The sequence below is a fragment of the Sinocyclocheilus grahami genome, unplaced genomic scaffold, assembly GCF_001515645.1.
Source record: "Sinocyclocheilus grahami isolate Dianchi unplaced genomic scaffold, SAMN03320097.WGS_v1.1 scaffold17.1, whole genome shotgun sequence".
Taxonomy (NCBI): Eukaryota; Metazoa; Chordata; class Actinopteri; order Cypriniformes; family Cyprinidae; genus Sinocyclocheilus; species Sinocyclocheilus grahami.
The window spans coordinates 2,918,767-2,936,952 of record NW_015505196.1 but is presented as its reverse complement, the minus strand read 5'-3'; the positions used below and the strand labels follow the sequence as shown (position 1 = coordinate 2,936,952).

The following is an 18,186-nucleotide window of genomic DNA, read 5'->3' as shown; positions in this document are numbered from 1 at the left end:
TGGTCTTATTTATCAAACCTAAGTGCTCTGTCACAAAGAATGATGTTGCTGACTGGCTGGTAAAGTGATCTTTGTGAACATAAGCAGTTTCTCACTGTCAAGGAGTGTCGTGAAATGTAAGTTTTAACGTGCTTCTTTCTTATTATGTCCTGTGTTTATGTTGACAGTATGTGGAACAGTAATGCACTGAAGAAAATGCTAAACTGGCTGCTAAACCATTTGTCCAGCTGGCTTCCTTGTATATATACACACACACACATATATATATATGTGTGTGTGTGTGTGTGTGTGTGTGTGTGTGTGTGTAAATAAAAACAAACATGAATGAATAGAAGACGCTGTTTTATTTATTATCAATAATATATTTTCAAATGTACATCCAGTACCATCCTCGGCCAGCTACAGTAGTAAAGGATCATCCTCTGTTAAAAAAAAAATCATGAATAATAGAAAAACGCAATTTCGAAAGCTTTCATTCATCAAAGGCAATAACACTGAGGGCCTCTACTGAACAATATCACTACTCAGCACCAAAAACATGCTTGCATATAGTCAAACCAGCTCATTAGGATAAATTAGTTTGAAGCTGACAAGTCCACAGTCTTTTGGATTGAAGCCGGAGCACCTTTGGTGAACCTGATATATCACAAAGAAATGATTTGAAAGGGCCCTGATATAATCAAACAGTCAGGTATTTTCAAAGTCTGAATAAATGAAGCAGCAGAGCATTATTTATTTAAAGCTTTATAGAAAATGTTGCATAAATAGCTTTTGCAAGACAGAAGACAGGCATGTGCACCGGGTTTTGGCCTTTTTGTTGAAGAAACTTTACATTCATAAATATTATGGTTACTTGCATACATATATTGAAGAATCGAGTTTTATTTTAGCAATTGCCCAGATGCAACGAATAACAGAATATGCCTCATTTGCTATAATCCACTGAAATATGTTCAAAAACCTTGGTTTTGCCTTTGAAGCTGGTGGCCAGCACAAAATCACGCTGGTCTGTGGACAGTGCTGTGAATGAGCGTGGCCACTGAACATACACATCCCTGAACTTGATAAATTTCTGGTTTTCCTCATCCCACCTGAAGATCTGGGAGAAAGAATAATCACTGCTTAGAATCAAATAGTGCTGGTCTTTGAACTTGATGGGCTGTAATACTGTGGCGCCACGTGAAGGCAAGCCCTGTACTTCTTCAAAGTGTTTGCCCGTCCACTTCATGACTTTTGAGTCACCGATGTAGCAGGCGAGCGCAAGGTAGGGAACATCATTAATCCTAAAGGCCTTCACACTGACAATGTCGTCCATATTTGCTATCTCATCATGGAGAACAAACTTCTGATTGCTCTTGTTCCATTGGTAGATAACAGGAACCTGGGAACGGCTCACGAGTATGAGGACAGATTTGCCATCTAAATCAAAATACTCTGCATCGGTGTCACGAAACCATTCATGAAGGAACTGGTATGGGTAGAAACCAGTTTCATTCCACTTAAACAGAGTTGTCATTCCAGCTTTGGAACTGTCCACAATTAGGAAGAACCAGTCATCTCCGATCTGGAAGACTTCAATGTCATTCGGCTTGGACACATTAAGCATTTCAACTGCCTGAAATTTGGTGAACTTATTCTGTGCTTGGTCATATTTGTAGACGAGGGAGCCATCGAAGAGTTGGGAGACAATGACAAATGCCTGCTCGTTGATCAGAACAGACCGGCATCCAACAACAGACCGACCTGAAATATAATATATAAAAAAAATGAAATCATCATCTATACTCTTTCATTTTTATGACATATGACAAATGATTATGGAGTCAAACCTGTGATGTTATCAAAAGGCCTGAACTTAGTCTCAATGTGATCCCATTCCATGATTATGCAGCTGTCTGAATTTGGAACTGCCATAGCGACATATATATCATCTTTGTGAGAGAAGATATCTGCTGACATTGATTGAGTATTCACTATCTGGTACTGAACAAAATCTGAAGGGAAAAAGAACCAGACACATGGAAGCACATTCATTCATTGTCACTAAACAAGTGTAAACAAATCGTATATTTTTTCTTCACACCTTTTCACTGCATTTATCAAGACAATAAATGCAAAAATTCAACATAAAATCTGACATATCTAAGCAACAGAAATGTAGTTACCTGTGGAGACACACTTGCTGTGTTTTTCTGGGACATCCTTTAATAGGACGCCCTTCATGCCAGATGGACTGGCACAGTAAACATCAGAGATCGTGGCATTGGATCGTTTCAACCACAGCATCAGCCACATAGACTCACAGTCGCAATGGAACATGTTCCCACGCAGATCTCTGTTTATTAGACATGAAATTATCAAAACACTCTAAAAACTCTGCAAATAAACAAAATCATATGTGACTGCAAAATTATTGTTTCCCATCTATTTAGCATAAGTGTTGCCTTGCATGTTGATTACTTGTGCACATTTGTAAACAGTGAACTGAAAAACTCACAGTTCAATCAAAGAGCGTAGATCAGAAAAAAGACCCCTGGGTAGTGTTTTTAAATTGTTGTTCGCTAATGATCTGTAAAAACAGAGAGGAAATTAATCAATACAAATGGACAGAAGACTTTATGCAAATGTAATGTACATACATATATTAGATTTACCATATGATAAATATATTGTCATGTGAAGTAAAAACATGAAACCTATTAGAAATGGGAACATTTGGACACACTGTAAAAATAATCTGTGACATTTACGGTAAAATACCAGCAGCTGTGGTTGCCAGTTAAAAATCAGAAGAAGAAAAAAAGAAACCGTATTATGCTAAAGCCTGTTTTAGAACCACCAATAACTTTTTGTTACTTTTGAATTTTTTCATACATTTTTGAAAATTGTTCAGAAAATCAGAACTTCACCGTTAAAAATATGGTAGGAACATTTTAGGTTTTACAGACTTTACAGAAACGTATTTCATTAACTGATGTAATGTTAATAAACCAGCATATTGACGTACTAATATCTGTTTTAAACCAATGAAATGCTGATAACCACCAAAAACAGGTGGTGATAAGAAAGTCACATGATGAATCAAAGCTCATCACAATCAGCTCTTCCAAAAGCTGAGAAGGAAAATACTAATATATATATACATAGAAGGTGCACAGTGTCATTCACAAAAACTAAACACCATCATGGTAACACACATGATACTGAAATAATGCAATAAATATTAATTTAACAACATTAGATGTAAGATAAAACACTAATGTACACAACTGATAAGAAAAAACTAAGAAGAAACATAGCTATTTTAATGAAAAAACATAAAATATGAAGTGTCATGCAGGGAATTCTGGGAGTGTCAATTTACTGTTTTTCACTGTAAATTATATAATGACTGTTTCTTTTTCACCTCCAAAAAAATTAATTTTAACAGTATTTTACTGTAAAATTACATTAAATGTAATTACAGTTATTCAGCGTATATAGTATGGAAACTTACTGATAACCAATTAACAGGTTTTACAGTGCATATATGTCATGTATATCCATCCTAAAACCTGTCAATACATGTTGTGAATATATAAGTGAATATACTAATAAATAATCAAATATAGAATTTTTTTTTTTTTTTTTTATTAAAAAAAACAAACTTACAGATTATTTTTTTTAGAAGTTGCACATATCAGTAAAATATATATTGTTGACATATATGCTTGCTGAATATAATACCATATAAAATCATCATATAGATATTATTAACATATAAACAAATGTACTGTGGGGATTTCATATATGTAATAAACTTATAAACTTATCTTCATCTACCCAGAGAATGTATGTATGTGAAAATTATATATCGCCTTAGAGGTAACAAACATGACAATATCACTCTTGACATACAGCAATATATTACATTTCCAGTTGGTTATTTATACAAGTCAGGATGTTTAGGGACTTTACAGTGTACCTTATAATACAACTCAAGACAACACCAATATATCACATAATGTACTGACCATCTGAAACAAAAATATATATTACTTAGCCAACTAAATTAAATGATGCCTACCAGAAATCTGTCTAAAGAAATACAACCTAGCTTTTGCTCGCTGTATGCCATATACTTACAGATGTGTAACATCCCGAAGTCCTCTGAAGGCATATTTGTTTATCTCTCCAATCTTGTTACCTTCAATAAATCTGGTTGGAGAAATAAAATAAGACAAAATAGCTATAAAAAGTACTTCAACCAATAACCAATATTCAACCAATAGGGATTTTGATAAAGTGGTCCAGGCATCCAACAAATATATCAGTACTGTAAAGAAGTGAACATTTTTGATCATTTATTTAAATCAATAAAAGCTGTCCAAATACTTACAAATACTCAAGATGAGGAAGCCCTGAGAATGCCTCCTCCTTGATTTCAGATAATGAATTAGAACTAAGGAGACTAAGAAGAGAAAAGATGCCAGAATATGCAAGAAAATTCTAAAACATAAATATGACCAGCATAAAAAAGAATGCCTTGGATTCAACGTGTTAGTGTTTTATCATGCAGATAAACAGGTACATTTATAAAAAGTGATGCAGCAGTCACTTACAGTAACTGCAGTGAGGGCATGAGCGAGAACATAGCCTCCTTGATTTCTGGGAAACTGCAGTTGACAATACTCCTAAAAGATAAATATAATAAATTAATAAATATAGCTTACGCCACTTCTTTAATTTATTGTTTTGTACCGAACACTACGATGCACGTTCAGTTTCGAAACACAAATACAGGCTATATCCCACTATGTTCGATACAATTATAAACATTTTCGCAAATAAATTGTTAGGCGAACATAATAATATCACACTTACAGAGAGTTGATGTCACTCGGTATAGTCCGTGGGATGAGAGACGAACCGACGCAAATGATTGAATCTGTCGTACAAGTGCATCCTGAAGGACATTTGAATATTCGCTTTGATCGGGACAGTTGAAATGAACAAACGAGCAGTAAAGTTACCAAAAGATACTTCCGGATGGAAGATGGTTTATCGTTTGTAAGATCCATGGCTTTGAAGCGCAGTCGAAAGCAAACGTTCCCCTGTCCCGCACAGCAGTGAAATGCAGCATGAAGGGCTGACTTCAGAATCAGCAGCTCTGATGCAGTCAGTGCTTTAGACTGTCCCATTAGAGGAGGCATCACGAGTCCACAAAAAAATCTCAAAGTAGCCATGTAACTGACAAATCATACCACTTTTTGTTTGTGGTTGTTCTTGCCTTGAGATGCTTTTAAAACGTGCTAATTATATTGTTTTATCACACCTCTTTCTGTTTTTCTCTTTGCTGTTAACTGAAATAAGTTAAATGTCATATCAGCAAAATTGTTGTAATTCTTCTTCTGTTTATGTGGAGCGAGTATGAAAATGCACAAATTATCTTAGCAATGAAAACCAGAGTCAAAGTGGAAAATGTGGTAGGTGACGCAGCAGTTCTTTGAATGAATGGCTTCTATGTCTTGTGTATCAATAGTCACTGACTAATGTACTTTACATTTACTGTAGGCCTAAATTTACATTAATATGAGCTGAAGCTGTATTTACTTTGTCTATGTCCCTACATATTGCTAGATGATGCTGTATAAGTTACAACAATTTCTCTGGCAACCAGTAATAAACAGACCAATATGACTGCAAATAATGGACTCTACAGTACGCATAGCATTAATCATTTAGAAGCAGATCTGATTTCAGCATGTAAGTGCATTCTGTCTATATGTGACTGGGGGAGGTGCTTAAATTGATGACAGTGAAATAGCCCAACGTGATCTCATGATAATTCGTATGTATTTTACGTAAAATGTGGTTCTATAAAACGTACATTTACTTACGTTTTTACAGGCACTAAAATGTACAATACTTACGTATTTTCAGCCTCTAAACGTACGAAACTGACGTATTTTCAGCATTTTAACGTACAAAACTGACGTATTGACGACACCTAAAAATGAATCCTTATGAATATTGAAATCGCGGCATTAATTTTATTAGTTTTTAGTTGTCACATTAATTAACTTGTTTTCAATTGCTTTATTAAATTGTTTACTTATGAAATGATAACATTTCGTTTTGTTGTGATTTCTGCTGCCAGCTCGTTTTCAAGAATATGCCTACATAATGTTAAACACGACTTCACTTTAAACCTTAAAATAAATAACATTTCTGCAATCGTTTAACCTTTACTTGTCATGTAATGTTTACTTTGATTGTCGTAGGCCACAAAAGGCGTTTTCTCCGACATGCTGTGACTGACAATAGAACTATAAAATACACCAAAAACGCAACATAATTGCGAAATGAAACAATTTTATTAGTGCGCTGTAATCCAAAGCTTCCGAATCCATACGACTGCGAGGAACAGACCCAAATCCAAGCCTTTTATTTGGCGATCTGCTTCTCCATCCCAAGCAGCGAGTCCAGTCAGTGACCGTGAGCAGCAAAGCCCGCGCTGACTGACGCGCTCTTTACAAATTCAAATGTTGCCGCTTCAAACGACAGGTTTTACGGCAGGATTATCGAACGCTCATTGGCTCTCGCCTGTATTCGTCACAGATTGCGACATGCCGTGTTTCTGGTGAGGTGTATTTGAATGATGCGCGCGTTCCTTCACGAGTTCACGGAGTGGATCGGGAAAATTATCTGGATAATATTTTCAGCGATTAACAACATAAATTCTGCTCTGGATCACACAAACCTACTGTATTCCGCCAGAGAGGACTGCGGGTGCAACGTATCGTCATTTGGATTACTTTTAGTGCTGCTTTTGATATTTTTGCAATAAATAAATGATTGTAACGTTAATTGCATTTATCTGTCTGTTATGTTTCTTATACTGTCCAGAAATGTTTAGGCTTATAGGTAGGAGTGGAATTAGCGACTATAAATATGTTAATGCTATATTGTTACTAAAAGTTTTATTTTCCTGTGGATTTCGGTCATTTGCGTTTTATATCCTTTATATATATCGCTATAAAATGGGTAGGTTTAGGTTTGGGGGTAGGTTAAGGGGTCTAAAAATCTAAATTGCGTATTAATAAAATGATAAAAATGCATTGATATGAATATCTAAATGATATAAAAGATACGTAAATATTTTTACGTTTTTTAGCTAAAAATACGTAGCGATTTGTACGTTTTAAACGTTGAAATACGTCTAAATTGTACGTTTTAGCATGACTAAAAACGTACAAAAGTGTACGTTTTGTGCTTGTAAATGTTACGTATTTATACCTACGTATAAACATGAGACCAGGCTGAATAGCCTCTACTCCTACAATCTGTCACATTTAGGCTACTGAAGTACATATGCATAAGTGGTTTTCAACTGGTTTTCCTGCAGACCAAACTCCCAATGCATCAACAGAAAACAAATTGCCATTACAAACTGCAAATGCACAGGTACCTATTTGCTGCATAAAAAAAAAACGGCGAATCAATACAGACCACGTCATCAGAAATGCTCATCAAAAACTCCCCGTCATCAGACAATTAAGGAAAGTCGAAAACCAGTCAGCAGTTTAGTGTTTTTAAACGGCCATTGTGAAGATTGTTCTAACAGTGTCCATCAGTATGGCACAGAAAGGACTCATAGGTAGGTTACTGATCCCCCTTTGGCACATCTAATGCACCAATAAAAAGATTAGAATGGATCCAGCTCACCCAGCGCATAAAAGAAGCCTGAAATCACCAACAGCTAAAACATCCTGATTAAAGGACACTTTAAACAGCTGTCAGGGTGTTCAATAAACATCTATATTTTAATAGTTTTTTTAATGTAGATTGCACATTCCATTGTTTAATGTATATTGTACTGTACATCTCACCAGTAGTGATTACTTGCAGATTGACAAGCAATACAATTCAGTTTTGTCCTGTTATCCATTTTTATTCTCTATGCCATATTATTATACGCCATTCTATAAATAAACAACTAAACATTATCATAAAACGACTTCAGATGATCCACTTTCCAAACGCTTTCCCAGCTCATTGTTGTCCACTCTCTCCAAACACCACAACAAGAAAATTCCAGAATGGAATCTTCATTGTGGAAGAGCGAGGGCAGAGGCGCGTGCCTGATGACGCAGTCACTCTTTTTGCCGAGTATCATGGGAAAATAACATAGCAGGCTAGCACGCGCAGGAAGAGAGGAGAAGAGCCGACAGCTCCGCGCAACGAAACTCTTCCCGTGCGTTATATTCCTCGTTAACCTCCTCGAACGAGTGTAAACCGGCGACCAGAAGCCGTCTTTGACTGGCCAGCGTATCGCGAAGTGTTCACGGTTGTTGTTGTTTGTTTCAGTTGTCGGCTTGTTGGATATTTAGCGCGTGTCGCTGTCGAGCGAGTTCGCGGAAGAAGAGGTGGGTAGTTCAATTTAACGTTACCTTTCATAAACCACTACAGGCATCCTCCACTCTTTAATACACCAAATATATTTCGTATTTATATAAAACGACTCCTTGTTTTGCCCTAGCTGAAAATAAAGAAAAAGTCAGTCAATTCCAGGCGATTTAAATAGATAAGGCACGGTTTGAAGCCGGTTAAGTTTAGAGGGGACCGTCTTTTCTGCATGCTAACCTTTACCATGTCTCTCACCTCTTATACGTATCTGTATATCTACTCTTTGTGTTTCCATTAGGTCAACATCGTTCCTTCTTCAGATACTAAAGCGCATCGAGATTACGTTCAGGAGATAAGCAGAAAGTTTTCATCAAGCGAGGTTACAGTCGACGGCGGTGTAAATATGAGTTACAAGCCGATCGCCCCCGCACCCACCGGCTCCAACCACACTCCACCAGGTGAGTTTCATTGTGCTCTCGGTTCATTCATTTCTTTTTTACATTCATATTTTCTCCATTTGAGGTATTTTTTGTCCATCTTTTCAAACGCTCCGTTTTAATCCTGGAGAAAGGGGTCAGTGAACTTACTGTAAAAGAGGTCAGAGACACGGATAAAGGGGGAGGAGTTAAAGGAGCCATAGCCATCTGTCTCGCTCATTACATTAATGTGGTATATTGTGCTGCTAACCGTACCCTATCGCGATTACGTTTAAAAGCTAACGGTTTTCCTACTCATTTGTGAGTGTGCCATGCCATCACATCAGTGCATCTAATATTGGCTGTACTTTACCTCACTTCCTTTCATACAAACACTGGGTGGCGAGATATCATTGGTCGAGTGTGGCCTTTTGACATTTCCTTGATTTGTGATTGGTCTTCCTCTTGCTCTCTGGTTTTAGGATCATGTGGCTCATCTCCATCACTGGCCTCCTCTTCTAACTTTAGACCAGCATTTAGTGACTTTGGTCCACCATCAATGGGCTTTGTACAAGTAAGTTTATTTTCTGATAACAGTGGGCTTTTAGATAAATTTGCTTACTTGAAATTATGAGGATAAATGCACTAAGGGTCTGTTTTATTTGTAATAAATACACTACTGGTTTGAAATGTTTGTTTGAAACAACTTTTTTTCAAGTTGTTTCTTATGCTTACCAATGATGCATACATTTAATAAAAATACAGTAACATACAATAAAAACTGATATTTTGAAATATTACATTAAAATAAAAAAAGTTAAATTAAAATTTTTTAAAAGTGTAACTTATTCTTGTGATGGCAAGGCTGAATTTTCAGCAGCCATTACTCTAGTCTTCAGTGTAACAAGATTCTGAATACCTCTTCTATTCAGCGAGGGTGCAATAAATTGATCAAAAGTGACGGAAAACGTATGTAATATTATAAATGTCGTAATTATTTCACATAAATGCTGTTCTTTTGAACTTTGTGCTCATCAGAGAATCCTGATTTTGTTTTCACCAAAATATTAAGCAACAAAAACACTAATATTAAGAACCATTATTATCAATAGAGCACCAATTTATAAAAATTGACCACCAAATCAGCATATTACAAAGATTTCTGAAGGATCAGAAGGCGTAACGTCAGCTGAAAATTCAGCTATGCCATCACAGGAATAAATTAGATTTTAAAATATATTCAAATAGGAAACTGTTATTTTAAATTATAATATTTAAAAAGGTAACTGTTTGCACTGTTTTTGATCAAATAAATGCAGCCTTGGTGAGCATAAGAGACTTCATAAAAAAACATGTATAAAAATCTTAATTATTCCAAACTTTTGACCAGTAGTGTGCATATGTATAGATATATTCCATTATATATATCCACCTTATTCTTCCCGTAAAAATGGGCGCAGCCATTTGTAAATGTTATGGGTCTTGCTTCAGGTCTCATTCGCTTCCAGCTATTTTTAGCTGTACAAAACAGCTCGTTTTGCTGCTTGATATTGCCGATTGGTCTGTTACCATATTATTTTAATGAATTATCTTAATTATGAACATACTGGTTTGTAGTGCAAACAGTTTGACCATTTACTGCACGCTGTAATTCTTCTCGTTATTTTCCTATAGCAGCTAATGAACCGGAAGTCTCGCCCATAGGCTCACTTCCGTGTTGAAGAATGAGGATACACCTCATAAAGAGGATTTATATTACTCCGACATCTCTTGTTTTTTGTAGCCTGTTAAAGTGTCCCAGGGATCTACCTATAGTGAGCTGCTCTCCGTCATTGAGGAGATGAGCCGTGAAATTCGTCCTACCTATGCTGGCAGCAAAAGTGCCATGGAGAGGCTGAAGAGAGGTACTCCAAACCCTTTGGCATAAAGTGCATGCAGTACATTTAGCCCCCTGGAGTAATGTGAGCCTAAGGGCAGTTGTGATAGTTTTCTGCGTTTTCAGATCTGTGTGAGATCAGACTTGCAATGCTTCTTTTGTCAGCACAAAGACGTTCTTACTAAGCTACCTTTAATAGGTTGTAGTGCTTGTCTCTGAAGTAAAGTTAATATAAAAAAAGTGTTCAGAATATTTATAATTCCAGTAGCCATTAATTACAGTGCAAGTAAGCCACTTATTTGTACTATAGGTAATTTCTTAAAATTATATTGTTGATTAATTATTGAAGTTGCACTACCTGTAAAAGTTGTAACTTCTAATGCCTGATATGTAATGCTTATTTTAGTGTCAATTTATTGTATACATCTAAAGACAGTATTTTACAATCTGTGCTACCTGGTTCATTAGTAAATGGCCTGTCAAACAACAAAACTACTTATAGTAGTCATTTAGCACATTAGCACTTAGTCTTGTTATTTGGATAAATGTTTACTTGTTTGAAATGGCTGATATGCGTTTCTGTCTTTCATCAGGTATCATCCACACACGTGCTCTTGTCAGGGAGTGTCTAGCAGAGACAGAGCGAAGTGCTCGCACATAACATCCACACACACACACACACCCTCCCTCTGGTACTTGTCTCCCCATTGTTCTGTTTCTCATAAACATGCTCCTTCTCTTTGCCAAGCTATTTACAACACATCTTTCTCTTTCTTATTGACCTTTGTCCATCATGCATAGCTATCTCCCCAATGTACACCTCATGTAGTGTTAATGTGATTAGCATAGACATTTTTTAAGCCCAATTTTTGCAATTCTGTATTTAAATAAAAAAAAAAACTAAACAAACTGTCACATTTTAAATTCCACCGAATGCAAGAATTGCTTTTGTAAAGTGATTTTCAAAGCACTTTATTTGGCTTCAGTCACAACATATGCAGAATAGTTGCAACAATACCTATTTAAAATAATTTTGAAAATAGCTATTTATTTGTAGTGACATATAGATATAACTGACAATTCAATTCATTAACAACAGTTGAGTGAATATATGTTTTTAGTTTCAATGATGGGGAAGTGGATACTTTTACATGTGCCACAGTGTTATTATTGTGTCTTTCACTTACATATTTCATAGGCCTTCTAATTTCCTTTCTTTCAATATTAAAAATGTATACATATAAAGACAATGAAGGTAATAGCAATAAAAATGAATAAACACGATAAATACAAAAGATTAACATAAAAATTGAGGGAAAGGGGGATATAGTCAAAGAAATCCTATTTAACCAGACTAGCATTTTATCTTCAGATTGCCTTTCAAGTTTGGTTCGTTCAGACTGCCCTTGTTAAAAAGCACTGACCTTAAGGAACAGGGTTCAATCTGTGACAATTTCTATCAGCTACATCCAAAGACTGAATATACAAGGTAACAAGACAGTAAGCTGCTATTTACCTCATTTCTGGTTCACAGGAGATGCAGATCCCATTAGCAACTCAATGAAAATGAGCATTTTTCAATAAATGATGGGTTACTCCAGGGATAAATGGATGAATTCAAGTGCATTTAAAGCTATGCACTCCTCAGTGGTGTATCAATTTACTAATAAAACATGAGGAGGTGATAAATTTATCAAGAGTGCATGTGCTCCAACTTGACAGTGGCCTAACTGCGTCCTTATAAATGTAAAATTGGACGTTCATCTTTGTTTCAGCCCTAAAACGAGAGGAAAACAGCACAGTACATTACTTAACTGAGCAGCTTTTGTTTATCAATATTCACTCATTTAGATTCTGTTTTTGAGACAGAAGACCGAACTAACCGTGGAAGCTGTAGCAGAGGCTTTGCTGTTGTAGTTGAAAAGGTTTTTGTAGCGTCCCTTCTCCTCTTTCTGTTTTTCCCGAATGCGATCCTCCATTGTCCTCAACTCCTTTGCAACTGAGGTTTCAAGTGATGGGTCTAGTTCAATCACTTTGGCAAAGTCAGCTCTTGCCTCTGCTTCGTTCCATACCGCTGCATGAGCTTTCCCTCGTTTGAAATACGCCTTCACATTATCTGTGAGAAAGACAAAGAATTAGTATGGGCACCTGTATTACAATTGATAAATGTTACTCATGGTGGGAGCACGCTCATACTAAGTCTTGTTTAAAAAAACAGTAGTATTATTTTTAGTTAACCTTAACTTGTTTGTAGAACATGATCCTAGTGCAGCTTTTTAATAACCTAAAAATACCGTAGAAGTTAAAATAAGCTTCTTTGATATGCCTGGCTGTAATTACAGCTAGACTTGTAATCAATGAACAAAATGGGTTGTTATAAAGAACTTAGGCTTGGGGGTATGTGAGTGTTGTAATTGTTTTGATATTTACCATCGTACTTGTTGATGATAGAAGAGCAGTGGTCCAAAACCTCATAGTACTGGCCCAAAAGATGCTTGCACTGGCAATAGTTGAGGAGGAGAGGAGTGATCATGAGATCTAGTTTGATCCAATGGTCATCACCCGGACGCTCCTATAAACAGAGAATATGCTTATAGTAAAATTACCAACCTTGAGGAATATAATAATACACTTTTGGCTAGGGCTGCACAGTAATGGTTAAACTGATAATGATTTTTTTATTTGCTGAAATTATAAATCATGATTATTCATCACAATTGTTATTATTTAGGAAATTTCTAATGAGCACAGATCAAGAGAATGTCAGCTCATATGCAGTAGTTATTTTACCCCATCTAGTTTCCTGCCTTATTATACACATTAACGCTCTAAATGATGAAAACTCACAAAATCTTAAAAAGTGAAATATTAATTCCAATAATTCCAAATAATTTTATTATTTTGCTATTAAACAACCTTGAATTGTAGCACAGAGGTTGTGTTATTGCATGTACTCAGCTACCACAATTGCAAACAACATATGCAAGATTCATATTTGGATTTATTCGTTTGTCAATGATAAAGTTTGCTCACAAATGTAGTCACAGCAAACAGCTCAAGCGACTTGTAAAGGAATGCAGACTGGCTATATGACACTTTCATTTGAGCAGAATATCTCAATGGAGACTGCTTAACTCCAACATACATGTTTGTCTGTGTTTTCAGAGCATTAGTGCTCTTTTTCAGGCCAGAGAGCACGTGCACATGGTTATCCACTTATTTACTAATCTGGGAGATTAGGTAAAACACTGGGAGGAAAATGTATCTATTTATTAGAAAAGGTCTGATTGGGGGATCTGACCTCTTATCATCTGGCAACCCCAAGCATGAACCTCACAAATGTAGTCACAGCAAACAGCTCAAGCGACTTGTAAAGGATGCAGACTGGCTATATGACACTTTCATTTGAGCAGAATATCTCAATGGAGACTGCTTAACTCCAACATACATGTTTGTCTGTGTTTTCAGAGCATTAGTGCTCTTTTTCAGGCCAGAGAGCACGTGCACATGATTATCCACTTATTTACTAATCTGGGAGATTAGGTAAAACACTGGGAGGAAAATGTATCTATTTATTAGAAAAGGTCTGATTGGGGGATCTGACCTCTTATCACCTGGCAACCCCAAGCATGAACTTTGCACTGATTTGCACCTGGACTTTAAAGTGAACTCAAAACTCTTTTCTTTTTTTTTTAGTTGTGATGGTTTCTTAGTCCACATTACATTAACACTGGTGTTTTTAGGAAGCCAAACAATGTGAAAATAATATTATTTTGATATTAGAGATAATAACAATGATAATCCTATATTAAATGGTTATTAAGACAGGAATATACAACTATTTTAATACAACTGCACTGTAAAAATTAATATTTCGTATTAAGTATATTAATTACTTTACTTAACCGTTGTAAAATCATGGTACTTATGTCTTATTTTCTCACTTGTAAGGGTTAAAAGTAGAACCATGCTTATTTTGGCAGAAAACTCAGAGGAGACCTCCAAGTTTCTGTGACAGCAGGTTTACAAATACTTCAGTACAAATCTAGTGAACTGCTGTAAACAGCTGTCAACAAAATATTAGAATTTATGCAACTGTAAAAAAGTGAACATGGCGCACACTGCATACTGTGGCAGGACAGATTCACAGTCTAGGTAATTAATGAGAACCAGACATTGCTCAGCAGCTATTAAGGCTAACCTTCATCTGTAGGTTCTTCAGACAAGCTATGGCACTGTAGTACTTCTCAGAAGCTGCTGAAATATCTCCACTCTTGAAGAGTGCATTTCCCTCCTCATGGATCTGTGGTATGACCTGCAGTTTCTCCTCATCTGTCATTGCCCATATTTCCAATTGGTAGGATCCAGGGGGCAAGATCTTAGGAAGATGAGAACCAGAATCATGAATCAGCTTCATTAAAAAGATCAAGTGGGAATTACCCACAGCTACTTTGTAATTTAGTATATTTGTTGTTAAATTAGTAGAAATGCATATTATAGTTCAATTAAAGGGATAGTGATATGAATGAAGCTCTTTCAGTGGTTGAGCACAATATATTTTGAAGAATGTTGGTAACCAAACAGCTGACAGTAACCAGTGACTTCCATAGTATGGAAAAAAATATTATGGAACTCAATGGCTACCAACATTCTTCAAAGTATCTTGAGCAGAAAAATTAAACTCATACAGGTTAGGAACAAGTAGAGGGTGAGCAGATGACAGAGTTTTTAATTTTTGGGTGAACTATCCCTTTAACACATTAAAATGCACATAGAACAGACAGGAATTTTATTTATGATGCTGTTCATGTGGTTATCAGAGCTCTATGTCCATTCTCATGTAAAACTGCACCTCTAAAAATGAGATTACGCTACTGTTTCTCACCTCTAGCATTTCCAGAGTAAAAACTAGAGGCTGAGGATTGACCTGCAACTTATCCAGATCGGGGTGACCCATAGAATGATGCGAATGAACCTGAGCTATTCCACAGCAGTGTCTCTGTCCTTCCAGTGGGTCTTTTCCATGGCTGATGTTGCGTAGTGACAGAGAAACCAGAGGGTAGAGAGCTGTGTGCTATTACAGTAAGAAAAAAAAAAGTACTGAGTCAAAATATCAGAAAGAATAAAACAATAATTTGTTGATATTTACATATGTGACCCTGGACCACAAAACCAGTCATAAGTAGCACAGGCATATTTGTAGCAATAGCCAAAAATACATTGTATGGGTCAAAATTATTTTTCTTTTATGCCAAAAATCATTAGGCTATTAAGTAAAGATCATGTTTCATGAAGATATTTTGTACATTTCCTACCTTTTTTGCACCCTCAGATACCAGATTTTCAAATGGCTGCATCTCGGCCAAATATTGTCCTATCCTAACAAACCATACATCAATGGTGAGCTTATTGATTCAGCTTTTAGTATAAATCTGAGTTTAAAAATTGACCATTATGACTGGTTTTGTGGTCCAGGGTCACATACAGTGGGTACGGAAAGTATTCAGACCCCCTTAAATTTTTCACTCTTTGTTATATTGCAGCCATTTGCTAAAATCATTTAAGTTAATTTTTTTTCCTCATTAATGTACACACAGCACCCCATATTGACAGAAAAACACAGAATTGTTGACATTTATGCAGATTTATTAAAAAAGAAAAACTGAAATAACACATGGTCCTAAGTATTCAGACCCTTTGCTCAGTATTTAGTAGAAACACCCTTTTGATCTAATACAGCCATGAGTCTTATTGGGAAAGATGCAACAAGTTTTTCACACCTGAATTTGGGGATCCTCTGCCATTCCTCCAAGTTGCAGATCCTCTCCAGTTCTGTCAGGTTGGATGGTAAACGTTGGTGGACAGCCATTTTTAGGTCTCTCCAGAGATGCTCAATTGGGTTTAAGTCAGGGCTCTGGCTGGGCCATTCAAGAACAGTCACAGAGTTGATGTGAAGCCACTCCTTCGTTATTTTAGCGGTGTGCTTAGGGTCATTGTCTTGTTGGAAGATAAACCTTCGGCCCAGTCTGAGGTCCTGAGCACTCGAGAAGGTTTTCGTCCAGGATATCCCTGTACTTGGCCGCATTCATCTTTCCCTCGATTGCAACCAGTCATCCTGTCCCTGCAGCTGAAAAACACCCCCACAGCATGATGCTGCCACCACCATGCTTCACTGTTGGGACAGGTGATGAGCAGTGCCTGGTTTTCTCCACACATACCGCTTAGAATTAAGGCCAAAAAGTTCTATCTGTCCAATACAGTCTCAACAGTGAAGCATGGTGGTGGCAGCATCATGCTGTGGGGGTGTTTTTCAGCTGCAGGGACAGGACGACTGGTTGGAATTGAGGGAAAGATGAATGCGGCCAAGTACAGGGATATCCTGGATGAAAACCTTCTCCAGAGTGCTCAGGACCTCAGACTGGGCCGAAGGTTTATCTTCCAACAAGACAATGACCCTAAGCACACAGCTAAAATAACGAAGGAGTGGCTTCAGAACAACTCTGTGACTGTTCTTGAATGACCCAGCCAGAGCCCTGACTTAAACCCAATTGAGCATCTCTGGAGAGACCTAAAAATGGCTGTCCACCAACATTTACCATCCAACCTGACAGAACTGGAGAGGATCTGCAAGGAGGAATGGCAGAGGATCCCCAAATCCAGGTGTGAAAAACTTGTTGCATCTTTCCCAAAAAGACTCATGGCTGTATTAGATCAAAAGGGTGCTTCTACTAAATACTGAGCAAAGGGTCTGAATACTTAGGACCATGTGATATTTCAGTTTTTCTTTTTTAATAAATCTGCAAAAATGTCAACAATTCTGTGTTTTTCTGTCAATATGGGGTGCTGTGTGTACATTAATGAGGAAAAAAATGAACTTAAATGATTTTAGCAAATGGCTGCAATATAACAAAGAGTGAAAAATTTAAGGGGGTCTGAATACTTTCCGTACCCACTGTATATGTAATATTACAAAATCAAATATGTAGATGTGCACATATTCGAAGGCAGAGACCTTAACATCACAGGTGAACTCAGCAAGTTCACCCTCTCTCATAGTGGTAACCACTTGCTCCCACACAGGAAGCTTGAACTTCTTCCCCAGTATGAGCTCCATAGGTTTACTGAGACCTCCCATTGTCCTGGAGTCATCCAAAACAGTGCCATCACAAAGGCTAGTGCGGTAATGAAACTTCACCTTTCAAGAGAGAAAAATACAAAATAATTAATTTGGTTATTTATTATAAACAGTGTTGGGGAAAGTTACTTTTAAAAGTAATGCATTACAATATTACGTTACGCCATAAAAAAAGTAACTAATCACGTTACTTAGTTACTTTTCATGGAAAGTAATGCGTTACGTTACTTTTGCGTTACTTTTTAAATCTGGAGAGGGCTTGCTTGTTTGTTTTTAAAATAAAAAAGTTATATTTTTGGCAAATAAAAAAGCCTTTTCATACCAAAAGTGAAATGAATAAGCCTCAGGCTGAAGGGAAAGTAAATTTACGT

At 36.6% G+C, this 18,186-nt stretch overlaps 3 protein-coding genes across 4 annotated transcripts; 1 reads left to right on the top strand and 2 right to left on the bottom strand.

Moving 5' to 3' along the window:
* Positions 1 to 346: 346 nt before the first annotated feature.
* Positions 347 to 5,108, bottom strand: lgi2b (leucine-rich repeat LGI family, member 2b). Its single transcript, XM_016232402.1, has 8 exons — positions 4,864 to 5,108; positions 4,602 to 4,673; positions 4,379 to 4,450; positions 4,126 to 4,197; positions 2,498 to 2,569; positions 2,166 to 2,335; positions 1,830 to 1,994; positions 347 to 1,743 (listed from the first exon to the last, which is right to left on the bottom strand). The coding sequence occupies exons 1-8, from the start codon at positions 5,058 to 5,060 to the stop codon at positions 926 to 928; spliced, it is 1,638 nt and encodes a 545-aa protein (XP_016087888.1). The 5' UTR covers positions 5,061 to 5,108; the 3' UTR covers positions 347 to 925.
* A 3,034-nt stretch (positions 5,109 to 8,142) lies between these two features.
* cdk2ap2 (cyclin dependent kinase 2 associated protein 2) lies at positions 8,143 to 12,088 on the top strand. Of its 2 annotated transcripts, XM_016232426.1 has the most exons (6): positions 8,143 to 8,236; positions 8,350 to 8,408; positions 8,687 to 8,846; positions 9,287 to 9,378; positions 10,588 to 10,708; positions 11,274 to 12,088. In XM_016232426.1, exons 3-6 carry the CDS (start codon positions 8,792 to 8,794, stop codon positions 11,339 to 11,341), a joined length of 336 nt encoding a protein of 111 aa, XP_016087912.1. In that variant the 5' UTR covers positions 8,143 to 8,236; positions 8,350 to 8,408; positions 8,687 to 8,791; the 3' UTR covers positions 11,342 to 12,088. The 2 variants fall into 2 exon arrangements, with proteins under 2 accessions (XP_016087912.1, XP_016087921.1); XM_016232435.1 differs by having other exon boundaries at positions 8,147 to 8,412.
* aip (aryl hydrocarbon receptor interacting protein) lies at positions 11,781 to 17,884 on the bottom strand. The gene is made up of 6 exons (XM_016232414.1): positions 17,693 to 17,884; positions 15,566 to 15,754; positions 14,882 to 15,058; positions 13,111 to 13,252; positions 12,564 to 12,796; positions 11,781 to 12,457 (listed from the first exon to the last, which is right to left on the bottom strand). Exons 1-6 carry the CDS (start codon positions 17,813 to 17,815, stop codon positions 12,452 to 12,454), a joined length of 870 nt encoding a protein of 289 aa, XP_016087900.1. The 5' UTR covers positions 17,816 to 17,884; the 3' UTR covers positions 11,781 to 12,451.
* Between the last annotated feature and the right edge of the window lie 302 nt (positions 17,885 to 18,186).

What these genes read in the sequence shown, in the direction of transcription:
- lgi2b (XM_016232402.1), bottom strand. Translation starts at nt 5,060, where the DNA reads ATGGATCTTACAAACGATAAACCATCTTCCATCCGGAAGTATCTTTTG. An exon ending in CTTCCTCATCTTGAGTATTT is followed by an intron (nt 4,198 to 4,378) that starts GTAAGTATTTGG and finishes TTCTCCAACCAG; the next exon opens with ATTTATTGAAGGTAACAAGA. An exon ending in CAGCAAGTGTGTCTCCACAG is followed by an intron (nt 1,995 to 2,165) that starts GTAACTACATTT and finishes TTTTCCCTTCAG; the next exon opens with ATTTTGTTCAGTACCAGATA.
- cdk2ap2 (XM_016232426.1), top strand. Translation starts at nt 8,792, where the DNA reads ATGAGTTACAAGCCGATCGCCCCCGCACCCACCGGCTCCAACCACACT. An exon ending in CTCCAACCACACTCCACCAG is followed by an intron (nt 8,847 to 9,286) that starts GTGAGTTTCATT and finishes CTCTGGTTTTAG; the next exon opens with GATCATGTGGCTCATCTCCA. An exon ending in CATCAATGGGCTTTGTACAA is followed by an intron (nt 9,379 to 10,587) that starts GTAAGTTTATTT and finishes TGTTTTTTGTAG; the next exon opens with CCTGTTAAAGTGTCCCAGGG.
- aip (XM_016232414.1), bottom strand. Translation starts at nt 17,815, where the DNA reads ATGGGAGGTCTCAGTAAACCTATGGAGCTCATACTGGGGAAGAAGTTC. An exon ending in TGAAGAACCTACAGATGAAG is followed by an intron (nt 13,253 to 14,881) that starts GTTAGCCTTAAT and finishes CTCTGTTTATAG; the next exon opens with GAGCGTCCGGGTGATGACCA. An exon ending in TATCATCAACAAGTACGATG is followed by an intron (nt 12,797 to 13,110) that starts GTAAATATCAAA and finishes TCTTTCTCACAG; the next exon opens with ATAATGTGAAGGCGTATTTC.